Source organism: Misgurnus anguillicaudatus, chromosome 7, assembly GCF_027580225.2.
Source record: "Misgurnus anguillicaudatus chromosome 7, ASM2758022v2, whole genome shotgun sequence".
Classification (NCBI taxonomy): Eukaryota; Metazoa; Chordata; class Actinopteri; order Cypriniformes; family Cobitidae; genus Misgurnus; species Misgurnus anguillicaudatus.
The window spans coordinates 37888510-37906035 of record NC_073343.2 but is presented as its reverse complement, the minus strand read 5'-3'; the positions used below and the strand labels follow the sequence as shown (position 1 = coordinate 37906035).

At 36.7% G+C, this 17526-nt stretch overlaps 1 protein-coding gene across 3 annotated transcripts in view; it reads left to right on the top strand.

The window, feature by feature from the left end:
* supt3h (SPT3 homolog, SAGA and STAGA complex component) overlaps positions 1 to 17526 on the top strand; it is a 111968-nt gene that overhangs the window by 73032 nt on the left and 21410 nt on the right. For all 3 annotated transcript variants that reach the window (XM_055171728.2, XM_055171726.2, XM_055171727.2), the window contains exons 4-6: positions 3912 to 3998; positions 4082 to 4175; positions 9550 to 9686. In XM_055171728.2, coding sequence (XP_055027703.2) covers positions 3912 to 3998; positions 4082 to 4175; positions 9550 to 9686 — 318 coding nt within the window. The remainder of the gene's footprint in view (positions 1 to 3911; positions 3999 to 4081; positions 4176 to 9549; positions 9687 to 17526) is intronic.

Here is a 17526-nt window from a genome sequence, read left to right as displayed (position 1 = left end):
GACGTAAAAGTAAGACTTCTTACCAGATGTAAGTCATTAGAGTATTAGATTTTCAGCTTAATATCTACCAACGGGGCAGCACAGTGGCTCAGTAGGTTCCCTCGCAGCAAGAAGATCCCCGGTTCGAGCCCCGTCTAGCTCAGGTGGCCTTTCTGTGTAGTGTTTGCATGATTTCCCTGTGTCAGCGTGGGTTTACCTATGGTACTCCGGTTTCCTCCCACAGGCAAAAACATGCAGGTTAGGTGAATTAGAGATTGCTTCTCCGCCAACATGTGTATGGATCAACTTTTGTGGATTAACCGGTTCTCGCCATGAAAATAGCCATAAATGCTGGAAAGATGTTAAGAATAAACAAACAAACAAAATATATATATATCTACTAACACTTTATTGTGATGATCCCCCAGCAGACAATCAACTAAGGCCAAATCCCATTTCTATATTATATATTTTATATATTATAGAAATAGGATTGGGCCTAAAGAAAATTATAAATGCAACACGTGTTTTTGCCCCCTTTTTCCATGAGCTGAACTCAAAGATCTATGACTTTTTCTATGTACGCAAAAGGCCTATTTCTCTCAAATATATTTCACAAATCTGTCTAAATCTGTGTTACTGAGCACTTCTTCTTTGTCTGGATAATCCATCCACCTCATAGGTGTGGCAAATCAAGACGGCATGATTATTGCACAGGTGTGCCTTAGGCTGGCCACAATAAAAGGCTACTCTAAAATATGCATGTAGACAGATTTGTGAACAATATTTGAGAGAAATAGGCCTTTTGCATACATAGAAAAAGTCTTAAAACTTTGAGATCAGCTCACAAAAAATGGGGATAGGGCCTAAATACAGTACACTAAACAAAATTACAAACACAGCACTTATTTTTTTGCCCCCAATTTTCATGAGCTGAACTCAAAGATCTATGACTTTTTCTATGTACGCAAAAGGCCTATTTCTCTCAAATATTGTTCACAAATCTGTCTAAATCTGTGTTACTGAGCACTTCTTCTTAGTCTGGATAATCCATCCACCTCATAGGTGTGGCAAATCAAGACGGCATGATTATTGCACAGGTGTGCCTTAGGCTGGCCACATTAAAAGGCTACTCTAAAATATGCATGTAGACAGATTTGTGAACAATATTTGAAAGAAATAGGCCTTTTGCATACATAGAAAAAGTCTTAAAACTTTGAGATCAGCTCACAAAAAATGGGGATAGGGCCTAAATACAGTACACTAAACAAAATTATAAACACAGCACTTATTTTTTTGCCCCCAATTTTCATGAGCTGACCTCAAAGATCTATGACTTTTTCTATGTACAGAAAAGGCTTATTTCTCTCAAATATTGTTCACAAATCTGTCAAAATCTGTTAGTGAGCACTTCTTCTTTGTCCAGATAATCCATCCACCTCATAGGTGTGGCATATCAAGACAGCATGCTTATTGCACAGGTGTGCCTTAGGCTGGCCACAATAAAAGGCTACTCTAAAATATGCATGTAGACAGATTTGTGAACAATATTTGAGAGAAATAGGCCTTTTGCATACATAGAAAAAGTCTTAAATCTTTGAGATCAGCTCACAAAAAATGGGGATAGGGCCTAAATACAGTACACTAAACAAAATTATAAACACAGCACTTATTTTTTTGCCCCCATTTTTCATGAGCTGAACTCAAAGATCTAAGACTTTTTCTAGTTACACAAAAGGCCTATTTCTCTCAAATATTGTTCACAAATCTGTCTAAATCTGTGTTACTGAGCACTTCTTCTTAGTCTGGATAATCCATCCACCTCATAGGTGTGACAAATCAAGACGGCATGATTATTGCACAGGTGTGCCTTAGGCTGGCCACAATAAAAGGCTACTCTAAAATATGCATGTAGACAGATTTGTGAACAATATTTGAGAGAAATAGGCCTTTTGCATACATAGAAAAAGTCTTAAATCTTTGAGATCAGCTCACAAAAAATGGGGATAGGGCCTAAATACAGTACACTAAACAAAATTATAAACACAGCACTTATTTTTTTGCCACCATTTTTCATGAGCTGAACTCAAAGATCTATGACTTTTTCTATGTACACAAAAGGCTTATTTCTGTCAAATATTGTTCACAAATCTGTCAAAATCTGTGTTAGTGAGCACTTCTTCTTTGTCCAGATAATCCATCCACCTCATAGGTGTGGCATATCAAGACAGCATGCTTATTGCACAGGTATGCCTTAGGCTGGTAAAAATAAAAGGCCACTCAGGAGGATGGATTATCTCGGCAAAAATAATTGTTCACGAACACAGATTTAGACAGATTTGTGAACAATATTTGAGAGAAATAGGCCTTTTGTGTACATAGAAAAAGTCTTAGATCTGTGAGATCAACTCATGAAAAATGGGGGCAAAAACAAGTGTTATAATTCTGTTCAGTGTATAATTATCTTTGAAACTACATGTCAAATTATTCTACTAACCCCAAACTCTACCAAGTAATACACCCATAAAAGCTGACATGTAGTTGCAAAGTTACTTATAGTTAATTGAATGTTTTTTTAAATAAAGTGTAACCGAATTATATAAAGATCTTATAAAAAGATATATTTTTTCTCTTTACCACAACAATCTTAAAGAAATACTTCACCCCAAAATTTACATTTTGTCATTTACTCACCCCTTATGTTGGTCTAAACATGTATGAGTTTCTTTATTCTGATGATATTTTGATGAATGATTTTAAGCACAGAGCTAAAGGTTCCCACTGACTTCCTAGTAAGAAAAACAAATACCTTGGAAGTCAATGGGTACTGTTAGCTGGTGGAATACCAACATTTATCAAAATAAAGAAACTCATACAGGTTTGAAACATCATGAAGGTGAGTACATTTAAAAGTGCATAAATGCATGAATGTAAATTGTAGTAGTGTCTTTATCAATACATTTTGATACAGTGTGCTCTAATGTTTTTTTTAAATATGGATCAAAGATCATTTACAGTTTGTAGATATTATTTTTGGACATTATAGTGGATTATTCTTAATCTTTTGTAACATATCCTTTAAAATATGTAATGTTAACTTATAAATATAAAAAACATCTTTACTTGTTTTACAGATGTGTTTGTAGCACTTTTCACCATACATTTAATTCAATAGCATCGACTCTTTTCCCATCTTTTTATTACATATGGCCAGGTTTAAAAATATGCGTAAATTAACACTACAGCCCTGCACAAGACTTCCCAAAATTGATTTGATAGTTTGATTTACATGAGAAACGCTACAGTATCATTTCCACTATATGATGAATGAGCTGTTTTTCCTCTTCTGGCAACAAAATGAAATTATAGCACCTGACCAGACATATTTAATTACACGGTTTTTCTGCTTCTCATACTTAAAAATTGGTTTCCATATGTTTTTGGCATTTTTGTCTAAGCCCTTTATAATGACTTATAAAAAAACATTATTGTAATCTTTACTTTAAACCGTGACATGTATTAATGAGTTGAAAGAAATGTTTCTGAACTGACGACGGTGTTTTTGTGTTTTGTTGAAATTAAACCGCATTCTCAAACTTGCCGACATCACGTGGCCTGTAGCTGTGACTCTTTCAGTTTTATCTCTTGTTTTGAAATGATGCATTTCTTTCCATGTTTACGCCGCAGACAAGGACATTTTCAGTCATATTTGAATGCTGAGAGGAAAAGTTAAAAACTCTTGCACAAGATGAGAATCTCACGTAGGCCATACGTGACTAAAGTGCAGCTCTCAAAATAAAAACGCTTATCGGTTTCTTCGAGGCCTTGCAGATGTGTCACTTATCTAAAATGCACCGATGTTAAAAACAGCACTAGGTGGATGATGTCATTTGCTGATAGACGCAAACATTTTACTGTTTTTATTTCTTCAGCTCCATCAGGCAGCTGACGTGACTCTCCTCCGAGGAGCCCGAGTCATCTCACCAGAAGATATCATCTTCCTCATGAGGAAAGACAAGGTAAACACATACAGATGTGAAAGCAAAAAAAATAATAATTTATTAAAAGGATTCCACTTTTTATTTATTTGTGACCCTTACAGAAAAAATTACTAAGGCTGCTGAAGTACATGAAGTTTAGAGACTACAAATCCAAAATCCTTAAAACCATCGATGATGAAGAACCGCTGGATACAGGTATCTAGTTTATCATCATTTGATTCATCATTCTGACTAATGTTGATAACCGTGCATGTTATGCTTTAAAATATTGCAGCTTTAGATGGTTTCCTATAAGACGATTCAAACAGTTTTTCCCAATCAGTGGGATCAGTCGCCTTAAACGGCGAAGTCTCGTAATGAGCAGAGTCCAGCGAGGTAATTTCCTACGCCACAGTCAATCACCAAGAGTCTTTTCCAGAATGCTGGCGGAAGTTTTGGCATCAATAGCGGGAGGCAGGAACTCCGAAGAAGCTGCTTTCCCATGTAATGTCACACAGAGGATCATTAGGACTTTTGCTCCTCATCTAGCATGTAACTTGAGAGATGAGAGAAGCTTTACAGCAGCATTGAGCAGGAGTCTGTGTGTCTGTGTCATGGCTTGGCTCTTAGATTGGCTTAGAAAGTTTAAAGTTTCTCTTCGTGCCCCGATCTTCTCAAGCGTGCGTTATTGTTCTCTTGACTATTATCGTTGTTATTGCATATGATATAAAATGGGAATTGTTTCGGTACGAGGACAGGCAGGGGCCTGGGGAATGCAGACAGACGGGTGTTATGGGTGGTCTTTTTGTGGAGGGTTTTGGTTCCTTTCCATTCAGTGTTTTAGAGGAGACCCCTATAACTTGTGTTTAACCACTAGTGCCTTTTTGGTTTGGTTGTGTTTTGGATACTCAGCAGATTTGGGAGTTAGATGTAACATTGCATGACTGTCAGTGTTTTTGAAATCGAAATATATTTAAGGAATTGTTTATTTTAAATCAGATCCTAATCTGGTTGTCCAAGACATCACTGCATGTTATTGTTGTCTTCATAATCTTTCATTAACTTACTCTGCCTCTGAAATGACTTTTCATGTCATGTGACATCACCAAGCCCTCATATATTTCTAGATACTGTCAGATACAGCCATACATATATGATCCAGTCAATAATTGATCAACAGCAGCAACGATTACAGCAGGACTTCTCTATAGACGGTTTCGGCAGTAACAACATAAACAAGCCGCTTTCGTGGAACACACGTAACTTCCGATAAAGTCCGCTAAGAATAACAACAAAGTCCTTTTAAAGTAGTTTATTTATATAACAAGCAAAATAAACAACACATTGATTACCTAGGAAACCAAAACCTTTGTTATTTTCTGCAAGTTATTTGTTTAGGAGTTAGTTAAGCAACTAGTCAGATAGTATACAAACAGAAACCGGAAGTAAAGTTCAGACCAGGGGCGTAATTGCGCACGTGTGTCGGATGAAACCGTCTATATGGTAATTAATCCGTGTTTGCTTATCTGTTTGCTTATAATTCTTGATTTTGTATTTTTTCTGCATTTGCGCGTTTTAAAAGGTTTAAATGTCGTAAGTGCAGTACAATGCCAACTGAGTAGGAAATGTTTGCTGTCGTTCGTGTTACATTACATGCACACATTTGCCAATTGCAAACAAAACATGTGAGATTTTGATTTACTAACCGCCGCCTGTTGTTGCGACTCCTAAACGGGGTATTTTAAAGGTGGGTCCGCTCCATCGGTTGTAAACAAGTGGCAAATTTGACATCTAACCGAGCCTTGTTTGTAAAGCAATCCTCTCCAAAATGCAGGGAATAAACATAAACCCTTCACAATTACGTTGTTGTCTAGAAAAAACTAACTGCATTCACTGTTGTCTTAAAACAGGGTTACTTTGAAAGCTAAACAAGGTTTTCTTCAAAAACACACGTCTTTTGTCGAACCATACGCGTGCCGTGCAGTGATACCGGTGACTTAGACAAAGCAATGCTAATGCGCGTTCTCGCTCTCACTTTGATTGACACCTGCATGCTTTTTTCAGCAGGAAGTGCCCATAAAAGGAATATGAGGTCAATCAGTCGTAACAGGTACCCATGTTCGAAAAAAAACTTTACGAAACTTGTAGGAAGGAGGCGTGAGTTTGGCCCAGAAATACTTCGTCACAAGCTTAACTTCTTTTTTGACATTTTGCATTTGTTTAGCATGAACTGCGTTAATTAGTCACAATGCATGAAATATCGTCAAACCCCCTCTTTAAATTTATCCCTTAAAGGGACAATAAGTAGGATTTACCCCATCTAGTGGTGAAATTGTATTTTGCATTCAAACGAATCGTGCTCTCTAGCGCCTCGCTTTTCCAAATGCGTGTTGCAATTACGGCAGCCGTTATGAACTCACTGATCTTCTTGTCCGTTTCAGCTAGTTCACGTGTTTTGAATGAAAACGCGTTGTGGAAATGCATTGGTAGGCTAGTGCTTTTTGTCCCTCTCTGTTATTATAGATTATCAATATGGCGAATGACATGGAAGCCTCCTTGGACTTACCCGTTCAATGTAAATAAAGAGAAGAAATTCTAAGCTTACAAAGAAAAGTCAGATCACTGGCATCATTAGACACCAACAAAGACATATTTATGAATACAGACATTGATTTTGATTAATAAAACACTTAAAACCCTACTTACTGTCCCTTTAATCTTTGCATATTAAAACTGTTTGCAATCCAAACCAAGGGCTTTTATTTGTCTCAATGCCATGATATCAATGCCAATTTAAGGCATCTTTGAATCCAGAACTAAACTATTAATTATCTGCGTCAACATATTTGTATGATTTAAAAGTGAGTTTATATAAAGTGACATTTTTACTGTTTGATTGAATGGCCTCATTTAAGTAGGAAGTCCGCAATTACGGTCTGTTCAGAGTTCAGTCTCCGCAGCCAATGACACGAGCTGTTATTGAAGTGCCATAAATCCTGTGAGCTTGATTAAACCGTCTCTGAGGTTATTTCTGTCATTCACAGCCAGACATTACTTCACTAAAGTGTTTAATCACTATATTTTCTTTCATTTAATTAACATTTCCTTCTTTTATATTTTCCCAGCCTGAAGGCTCAGGCCTTTAATTCTCACTGCTTGCTAGAAAAGGGAAAGTTTGCTTTCTATATAAAGTGTCAGATGTGTTTGAGAAAAGCAGAGCCATTAACAAAATGTATTAGACATATTTCATCATGTGTGGACACACCTACTCATTCTTTATCATTATTAACTATGATTAAATGAATTCATGTGATTATTAATACTCAAACTGAGGTTTCCAGTGGGTGGAACTTTGACAATGATATCTTTGTTTAATCGTGTTGCCACCCAAGTGGGAATGTTGTTTCAGAGGTGGAGAAAGTTAATGATGAAAGATTATAAAACACACATTTTTTTCTTTGGAAACGTAGTGACTGATGAGTCCTTTTTAATAACATTGAGCCCTAACCCGAAAAATCTTTCTCTTCCACATACATCTGAGCCTCAGTTTAACCGGCTTTGTCAAACATTGATTGACCGACCAGATGTATTAAATGTTTGAGGTTATTTACAGTAACAAATATGAAATGCCTATACGTTAGGGATGCTCCGATACCGATATTCATTTATTTGGAAAGACGCATGCCGATATCGATAGATACCGATAGTTTTACTTTTTACTCCTCGTTTCAAATTATTATGTGGGTCATTCTACAAAAAAGGTGGAAATGCTTGTCCCTTGCTTTTGCAGACCCCTTAATCATTTAATTTGACCTAATAATCCCATAATGTAATAAATATAGACTGTCCTAAACATGATGAGAGAGTTTATTCAATTAATTTTCTTTTCTTTCCTTTTTTTAAACTTTTTTTTTTAAATGTCTGGTCCTGAAAATTGCCCTGTCCCTTTGATAATACATGGAAGTTGAACTGTGTACTTATTATTTAAAACCATGTTTTTTATAAAACAAATCTAATTTACATGTATCTTTAACCCTGTATGAATTTACTACAACACTGAAATGGTAAAAATACACTATTAATATGAATAATATCATATAAATATTTGTCCCCCAAATTTATGTCAATGGTATTACCTTACCACTTTTATTTTGAAACAATGCATCAGCTCTTTGAAGTTTTATGGGTCAAGAGGTCAGTGAAAGAAGTGCAGTGGAGGAAGGCAAAAGGTTTTTGAGATGTTTAACCTTATTTGTCAAAAATATCATGATTTATCTAAGAATTTTGAGATAAGATGTTTTGAATGTCATTAGTGTTACTCTTTTTTTTTTATAGCTGGGAGTGTTAAGATCTTTACATAAAAATACATTATACTGAATAAGTATGTGATTGTTACATCTCTGATGAAATAGCACATGGCTAATGGCAGCCATTTTGTTAAAATGTTATTTTTTTCTGTAAATTGTTATTGGTGTTACCATCATTGGTGTTACGGTCATTGGTGTTACTTCTCTAATGAATACTTCCTTAGCACTATTCCTTTAACTGACCAACATAAAGCATAAAAACAAAAGAAGATTGAAATTTAATGAAAGTTTATAAGTTTTATCATATTCATTATCTATTATTATATTAAAATTTTGTCATTGGTGTTACATTGTATTATTGGTGTTAAACCAAGTTTTGGTGTTATGAATGTATTTTCTTGTACTTTCTAGTAATATTTTGTTGTTGATATGGGATGTAAGACATTGTTGATATTTCAGTCTTTGCATCAAAGATGAAGAATTTAAAGATGAAGAATTTAATTAAACAAATATTAATAATTAATTATTTTTCTTTCTGTTATCATTCCTCTACTCAACCTTTAACTAAATACATAAGCTGTACTGAGAAAAAATATTTAGTATCAACATTAATGTTGTTTAAATCACAGGTAACACCAATGACAAATAAATGACGCATGGATTCTTTATTAAAATGTATTAAAAAGTTAAAAATAGATTAAGCTCCCCGCTTTGCGGATTCATAGATTTGAAAAGTTAATTAATGCTATTAAAGAAGTTTTGGGTATGTTGAAAGAAGTTCATTTAAGCAAATTTCCATCACCCGAATTCCACCTTTTCTGTAGAATGACCCATGTTGTGAAATCTTAGAAGTGCAGAGTGTACAAACTTTACTTTCAAACAATCAAGGGATGTCCGAAAGTAGAAAAAATATATATTGGTGCATCCCTACATCACACCTAAACATCTAAATATCAATATCATTTAAGTAAATGACCAGATGTCACTCTTTTCACATTATTTGGGTTATCAACATATGAATGGTTGTCTAGATATATTAAGTTGGAATAAGAGAAAGTATTTGATGAATAAAGGGATGTGTGTTGTAGTTGTGCTCTTCAGAGGTCTGTGCGGTGGTGCGTGTGGCTGTACTGTGAGTCGAGAGGACTCGGGTAAAACACAAAAGCACCAGAGGCGAGTGGACCGCCGTGCGCCCGTCCAGCGTCATTCAGGTGTAAACAAACCCAGCTGGCCTGCAGATGTGCGCTGAGAGATTCAAGCGATGCCATTCTGTCCTCTTACAGACAAATTCAGCAGCTGTAGTACCAACAAGAGACAGCGTCTGGCGCAGGACTTCCTGAGCATCATCGACCAGACGGGTGAATTCTTGTCTCTGGTGGAGGAGGAGGAGGTGGATGAAGTCAAGCAGGAGCGAATGGAGGTGAGATGAAGGGAAAAGACGCCTACATGTACTGGTAATATTCTGCTTTTGCCTGCAGTCCACAAGCTCAGCGTTTTCTAGGGGTTTGTGGTGGAACGGTCGGAAGTAAAAGTCTTGTTCGCTTTCTCCACTGAGAAGTTGAATTTTAAAATTTACGATCAACCAGGAATGATTTGCTTTAAATTAGTTGTTGCATCATTGGGATTCATTCGGAAACTGGATGGTTTTGTTATTGGCTTTTACAAGGTTTTTAAGGTCTCTTTGGAGAAAGTATTGGTAGTATGAAAACTCCCATATTAACTCTTTTCATGCCAGCGTTTTTAAAAGAAAAGTTGCCAGCCAGCTTTAGCATTTTTATGATTTTCACAAAAGTGTTAATGCCTTACAAAAAAGTTCTTCTTTAAATTTATAAATATACAATATATCAAATGAAACAACAGACCAAATATGTTTTATCCTACCTTTATTTGTCCTCTTTTTAACATCTCTCAAATATGGATAGGTTTCTTCAAAAAAAAAAATTTGAGCAAAAAGATGAGATAATAACATTTTTATCAAAGACATCTGATAGAAATCCGATTCAGATCGATGATCAAAACATACACTGAGTTTGAACTGTTTGATGTGAGAAGTTGCTTCCGCGTTGTATATGTTGGGTAAGAGCGCCATCTGGTGGAAAATAGTGGAAATATGGATTGCCGGAAAAACTCGTCATTGGCGGTTTTCTCTTAATTGACGAGTTAACCTGTCAATGGTGGGGATGGCGTTAATAGGGTGAAATTCCCAATGCAGATGTGATGATCTTTCATATTGTGGGCATATTTGTGCCATTACCTGATTTGCATCTAGTAGATGCCATAGAGACACCATTCTGGTTCAAAAAATTATCCATAGACAACAATTCACAAGTTGCCAGTTTTATTATAATTATTTTAAGTTGCAAAAATGTCACCATAGTATACATTGTCATAATAATGGTCCATGGTCACTAGGGTAGTACCCTTTTAAAAGGTCCTAATATCTACCATTTAGGTTCAGATATGTATACATTTGGTACCAATATGTACATCTGAGGTACTAATATGAACTTTTTAGGTGCAAAGGTGTACTTTGTGAAAGAGTACCGACCTAGTGACAGCTAGGGACCATTTTTGTTCTTTTTTGTTAAGTATTGTTTATACTCAACGCGTCCGCATGAGCATGTTTTGGTGTGCGCGGCAAAAAGGACTGAGTGGGCGGTCAGGCAGCTTTGGGTGTGCGAGACCCTGGCTGTGTCCGAAAGCTTTAAAATGCTCCCTTCGGAGGGAGCATTCCAAGGCAACAAGGCATCAAGACACGTCCGAATCCAATGTTTGGTTTACTTCCTGTTTCCTGACATACCTTCATCATCTTATCCCACAATTCTACGCATGGGTGTGCACAGGGAATGTGATTGGTCGAGCCTGGTTGAGTTTGTTAAATTAAATGCTGGCCAAAGAAGCAGCTGGAGCACCAAATTTTCACCTCTTGGTTGCATTTCTAGCAAGAAATTAGTATTGTAGTTTTCAAATATGAGATTAATTATCACAAAGGCACTCTCTGTTTATATTTTAAACAGAATTCCGTTACGCCGCCTATTAAGGCTGTCCGAATGCGTTTTTCAGAGCTGCCTTCATGCCGCCAAAGTCATTGCCTCATGAGACAACAAGCAACAAGCCAGCTTTCGGACGCAGCCCTTATTTCGCGTGGAGGTGTGCACGGTAATTGTTGTAACCACGGGCGCGGTTCTGCATCCGAAAGTGACCGACCTCGAGGCGATTCTGGCCGAGCAGGCAAACCTATGACGTATCTCTTTAATCGATCCATGCAAAACAATGCATATACTATTTATCTGACACTTAAAGTAAAGTAAAGAAACTTTGCCATTTAAAACACAAATTCTTTTACATATGATATAGAATTATAGGCTTATATTTGTATTTAATGTACCACTGGATACAAATATGTATTGTTTGTTTAGTAAAAACATTGAGGTGTTAAACGTTCTCATGTAGCGCAGCATAGCAGGATTACTTTGAGAACATGGTAACCATACCACCAGAAACGCCCAAAGCTGAATTTCCCCCCTGTCAGAGGCTCTTGTCCAACTCGCTTTCAACCCCTCTACTCATAGTCCTAACATCTCATTTGAATTTCCATTAACTCCAAATATTGTCCTCCGTGCACAGACAGACTGACATACAAAAACATGAAACTCGAGAGCAGTGGAGTATTGACCTGTCAAACATCATTGTTAGGTCCACAGAAGCATTTTCAGTCCAATCATCGAAACCAGATCATCAGACTAAATCAAGCACCGATGCTAAAGCCAAAAATGGACCAAAGTCACCAGCGTGTCGTCCTTGAACCTCCCGAAATCTTCCCAATATGAACTGGAGTGTTTGTGGCATACGTACAGAAGTCTGCTATAACATCCTTTTGTTCTCGGTCTGCCAAGTGAAATAAATGGCCGCAGCTGAAAGATGTAATTAAGGGTCTGAAGCAAGAACCGTGGACAAGGGGCTATTACCATGAGACTTTATACGTCCCGTCTCAATTAAAACCAAGCCCCACTCATTACTGGATGTGGCCAAGAACGCCTGCGGTTTCCCCAAAACTTTGTTCCTACTGAGCATTTTAATGGGTATGTTTTAGCTATCAGGACGACCTTTTGGGAATAAGGAACCATATCCTTCTGGGCCTCCCACTTTGCCTCACTCATGAAGTCCTCGGGAGAAGTTTTATGGTTTAACCGCACTGCGCTCTCTTGCTGTATCTAGTGCCCTTTCTAGCCCACCGCTAGCCCCCCTCTTGTCTTCTTTAACTAGCTCTCTCGGCGGTCTACTCAACATATGTCTGCTATTCCTTTGACAGACTGCCTTCAATACACATTACAAACAGATCTAGTCCAAAGAACTTTAGAAGAAATGTTGAACAAAGTTCAATATTTGAAGAGTTGCGTTGCAAAACGAGATAACTCCGTTTTTAACATTTTTGTCAAAACATGTTTATTATTATGTTATCATGTTATTATTTTGTTTTATGGTGCTACTTGGCTGTACTTTTTAAGTTATGAAGGTTTAAATCAAAACAAACCAACTGCAGTGTAATTGATATTAATTGGAATGCACAACCAAAAAACAAGATTTCTGAACAATGAAAAAAAACAACGAAACGAAACTCTTCATTTCATCCCAAAAAAATGTATAATGTTATATAACTTCTATTTGATTAGAAACAATACAGAATATTAAATATATTATTAAATATAAACTAAATATTAAATGTTTTTGTTTTAGATACTCAGAGACACTGTATAAAGTAAAGTGGATCGACTTAAAAATTACTTTAATTGGTGATGCTTAAAAATTGACGTTTTTTAGGTTACATTTTTTCAATTGAACATTTGTTTGAAAATGTTTAAATATTTAAATTGTTACCAACCGTATTTTCTTTATTTTTTTCACTTAATGTTTTATTTAAAGTGAGAAAATGTAAGTAGAAAAAAACTTTAGGCGTTACCAATTAAAGTACGTTTTCAAAGGCACACCGCTGAACCTTTTTGCTACTAGGGGCCGCTAGACATATATTTTTCACGTCTAGCACCGCTAGAGACCACAAGCGCCGCAGCACTGTCGCAAAGGAAAAGAAGACAACTCTTTAGGTCACAAAGTCTGCGGTGTGCCTTCCAGCATGTCATATGAATGTAATTTCATGGGTTTTCTTTTATTCAAACGCCAAAAGATAGCATAGCTCACGTTTACAACCCAGTTGTAACGGTGGTCGCTTGGTTAAATCTTATATAAAAAAAATTGCCTAAAGAGGAATCAAACCCGGGTCGCCCATGTCATTAGCATGTGACACTACTACGACGCAACAGAGTCACGTGATAGAATTCTCTTTCTACACTCCAAAATTCGCATTCAGAAAAAAAATTCTTGTTTGGGCGCCAGACAGGACTTATGCAAGCAATATAACATTACTTACTAAAAAGCATGACGGCCAAGTCAACATCGGTCTGGAACCCCTCGTCCTCCTTTAGTTTACGCCAGCACGCGAACGGTGTCCCAATATTGATCCTCGTCCTTCCTTATATTCTGTCACTCTCTGTTTTCTCTTTCTGGTCTCCTCCGACAAAACCTTAGGTTTCTTTTTCTTAGTTGCTGCTTCGGCCATGACAAAAACATGAGGAAAATAAATATTTGCGCTCTCATGTCCGAATTTGAGGAAGGGGAGGAAGTGACGTATTCCATAAAGCAGTCGAATTTTGTAGTTCTTTTTGTGCTCGGGTTACTACCGGAAACCCCAAGTTTAAAAGTATAAGTAAAAGCGATACAGACCCCGTCAGGCTAGCGTAGACATGTCATTCAACCTATTTTAAATCAATGTACCATCACAAGAGTCTTGAAAATATATTATGAAGGTTGAAAAACTACAAAGTGTCACTTGAAGTTTATCCAACTTTTAGTTTTTACAGTGTAACAAGGCTTATAGCATTTTTGAAACCATGAAAAGTGACTTTACATTATTGGTCCATTCTTGCCTTGTAAATCAGTGCTTGGTTTGGTCTGATAAAAATGTATTAGACAATAAGACCAACAATACTTGCTGATGTATTGATGTTTGTCATCTGAATATATTTACAAGATAGCAATTTAAACAAAAATGTATGTGCGATAGCATGCTAAATAATTATATAGTATATACAGTATGCGATACAATAATGCTTTAAGTATGTAAAATAAATTGTATTTATAATAAACTAAAATTAAAATGTGTAAATTATATAATAAACATACGCAGTTCACGTCTTACCAGTTACCATAACTTTTTTATAGTAATAAAATCATTTGGTTATTGCAAATCACTGCTATACTATATGCATATTTCGGTATAAACGTTTGTGATATTACGGTACTTTCTGTGTACCTTGCAACTTTGTTGGCAATAATTTCAAACGGGCAAATATCGGACAGTTAGCTACTTACGTATAGTAGATGTGGCTAAATATATTGGTAAAATCTCTTCCATATCCTTGATTTACTCGGCAGAGTTTTTTGTTGATGTGAATATGCTACAGTACATCACTTGTATAAACACTGTGGCCATAATTTCCTAGGATTTCCAAACCCACAATTTATGGGTCAAACATCTGGTACTGTAGATGTCCAGTCCACTAACAGCTCATGCGAACGGCCAGGACAGCCTTGCGTCAGGCCGGACGAGTTATAATTTAAGCGCTCGCTCGGACACTCGATCAGCCTGCAGTGGCTTCTCTGTTGTCAGTGGTGTGTGGATTATATTTCCTCAGTCAGGTCATCAATCTTCCCAAAGACCCTTCTAAGATCTCTTGACAATCTGTTATTTTCTCGGCCACGTTCAGATGGGAATGTTTAAAAGTGTCTTCGTCATGTGTGAGATCCACATTGTTAATGCCATGATGACAGCAGTTCCCTACGGGATGCTATTCTGGGACACTGGCAATATGTATTTTTCAAATTGTCCAGGAAATTGTAAATGCTGAAAACAGCAGCATAAACTCCTGCACTTTTACTTGATTTGGGTGTATTTTGTTTCTTTGGGTGTATTCTTTGTTTTCTTTTCTTGCAAAATGAAGTAAATCTAGAAGTATCATTCATAAGGCAGAAATAAGCATTCTGGAAGTATCTGGACCAAAAAGTCAAATTAGCTTTTTTATGTTCCTTTTGTTTAGCTTTTAAAGTGAATTTAGGAGTCTACTGTACTTAAGTTGTGATTGTGTCTCACTCCACTTTACATTCATAGTAGCTGGGTTTCCATCATCCTGATTCTATATTTTGAAGTATCGCATAAGAAACGAGTTTCGCATTAGAAATTTTGAATAAAAATCCCTTAGTTTTTATGCTCGCTTGAGGTGGTTTTTGTTTTATGCGAAAAAGAAAGAGTAAATGCAAATAATGGGAGATGGAAACGCATTTGCCGAATATATTGTGACGTTAAACATTAAACTCACGTGACTGATCGTCTAACTGTGTCGTTGTTTTTACCATATATGGGGCTCAACGTCGTCGTAATGCCCTTGCTGCTAGTGCCTGCATCAAAACTTCTGCATTCCTTCTTCTGTGCACAGCATTCAGTTTGGCAATTACAAACTGCACTGCTAGTAAATTTATAACTTGCCCAATCGTAACTAAATGCATTCCTATCTCCATTTTTGAAGCGTGCCTTGTTTTATTTACTGTTGGTTACCAATACCACTGTCATTCGCTCAAACAACTTGATGGAAATGCACCTAATTGCATTTCTTTTTTTTTTGCTTTCTTTTTTTGGATGGATGGAAACCCAGCTACTGTTTATAAAAATTCTGTGCCGATACCGATATTCGTTTACTTAGAATGACCGATACCGATAGTTCTGCTTTGTACTTTTTGTAAAGAGGGAGTGTGGGGCGACGGCCGTTGAATTATTAGAAAATTATACCACGGGGCTGTTGAATGCTTGATTCTGATTGGCTGAGAAATGTTCCATAGGTGTTGATTTTTTTCAATAACCGCACATCTAACCTTTAAAATGTGTTAAAAATTGGCACCAGAGCAATATTTTTGGTAACCGTGGTTTAAGCGGAATAATAGACTCCGGTCCTTTGAATTATTTGCAGATAATGCACACCCGCTTCGTGTCGTGCCGCATTACCACCTTGGGTGTGCATTATTTTCTTATAATTCAATGCCCGTCATCAATTATTCCTTACTTAATGCACACCAGAGGTTTTCAAATAATTAAAAGGACTGGAGTCAATTATTCCACTTATACCACGGTTCCTATTTTTAAGACATTTGACAAGTTAGCTGTGCGGTTTACTGAAAAATAATGGATCCTTTCTCAGCCATTCAGAATACAGCATTCAACAGACCCATGGTATAAATTATATTATACCACAGGGCTGTTAAATTCCTTATTCTGATTGGTTGAGAAATGTTCATTGGGTGTTGATCATTTTTTCTCTAAAACGCACACCTGACCTCCGCTTTTTGTCCCATCGTCAATTACTCCTTACAGAAAATATTAGTGATAATAATAATAATTATTACTATGCTAAATATTCAAATATTTACTGTGCAAAATTTCATTTCACTGTCATAACTTACTTTGCAAAGTTGTCCAGTTAAACCCTCAAGCCTTCATTTTGACAGAGTAAAAGTAAACACCTCCTGAGATCTGAATTTGTTTGGAACACTCACATATAAGCCATAATTCTTGGGAAATGTTCTCAGACCACCGAAACAAACCAAGTTTTACGCCTGGAAATGCTGCGATTTTCTATAAATGAGTGGCACACAAGTTTGTTTGCTTTAGAAAATCGGCCAACCTTTGCGAAGGATAAATTATCCTCACCGCTGGACATAATGGGTTTTATCACAAGCGTAATGGGTTTAGGAAGTTGATGAAGCGGTCATTTTCCACTTCGCTTTCCTTCAGGTTGTCTGCAGAAGTTTTACGATATTCTTCTGTGGTCTCAGCCAAGGTGTAAGTAGCGTCAAGTGTATTATTCAGTTCTCTTTAACTCGAGAGTGTTTATTAAAACCCTGTGCTTTAACACAAATATCTCTACCAGCCCCACTGACTCTCTTTCAGTCAGCCATTGATCTTTACAGCCATAAACATTTAACTTCACTGCCATTTGATAGTCTAAACTTAGTCGTGTATTTGACTGAAATACTCCAGAAATTTAATTATAGTCGCCTCGGGCTGTTAATCACAGACTCACGAAAGACAAGCATTGAAATCCACTAGATATCCAACATTTCTTTTGGAGCTCTGCCTGTGGAAATCTCATCGCTAG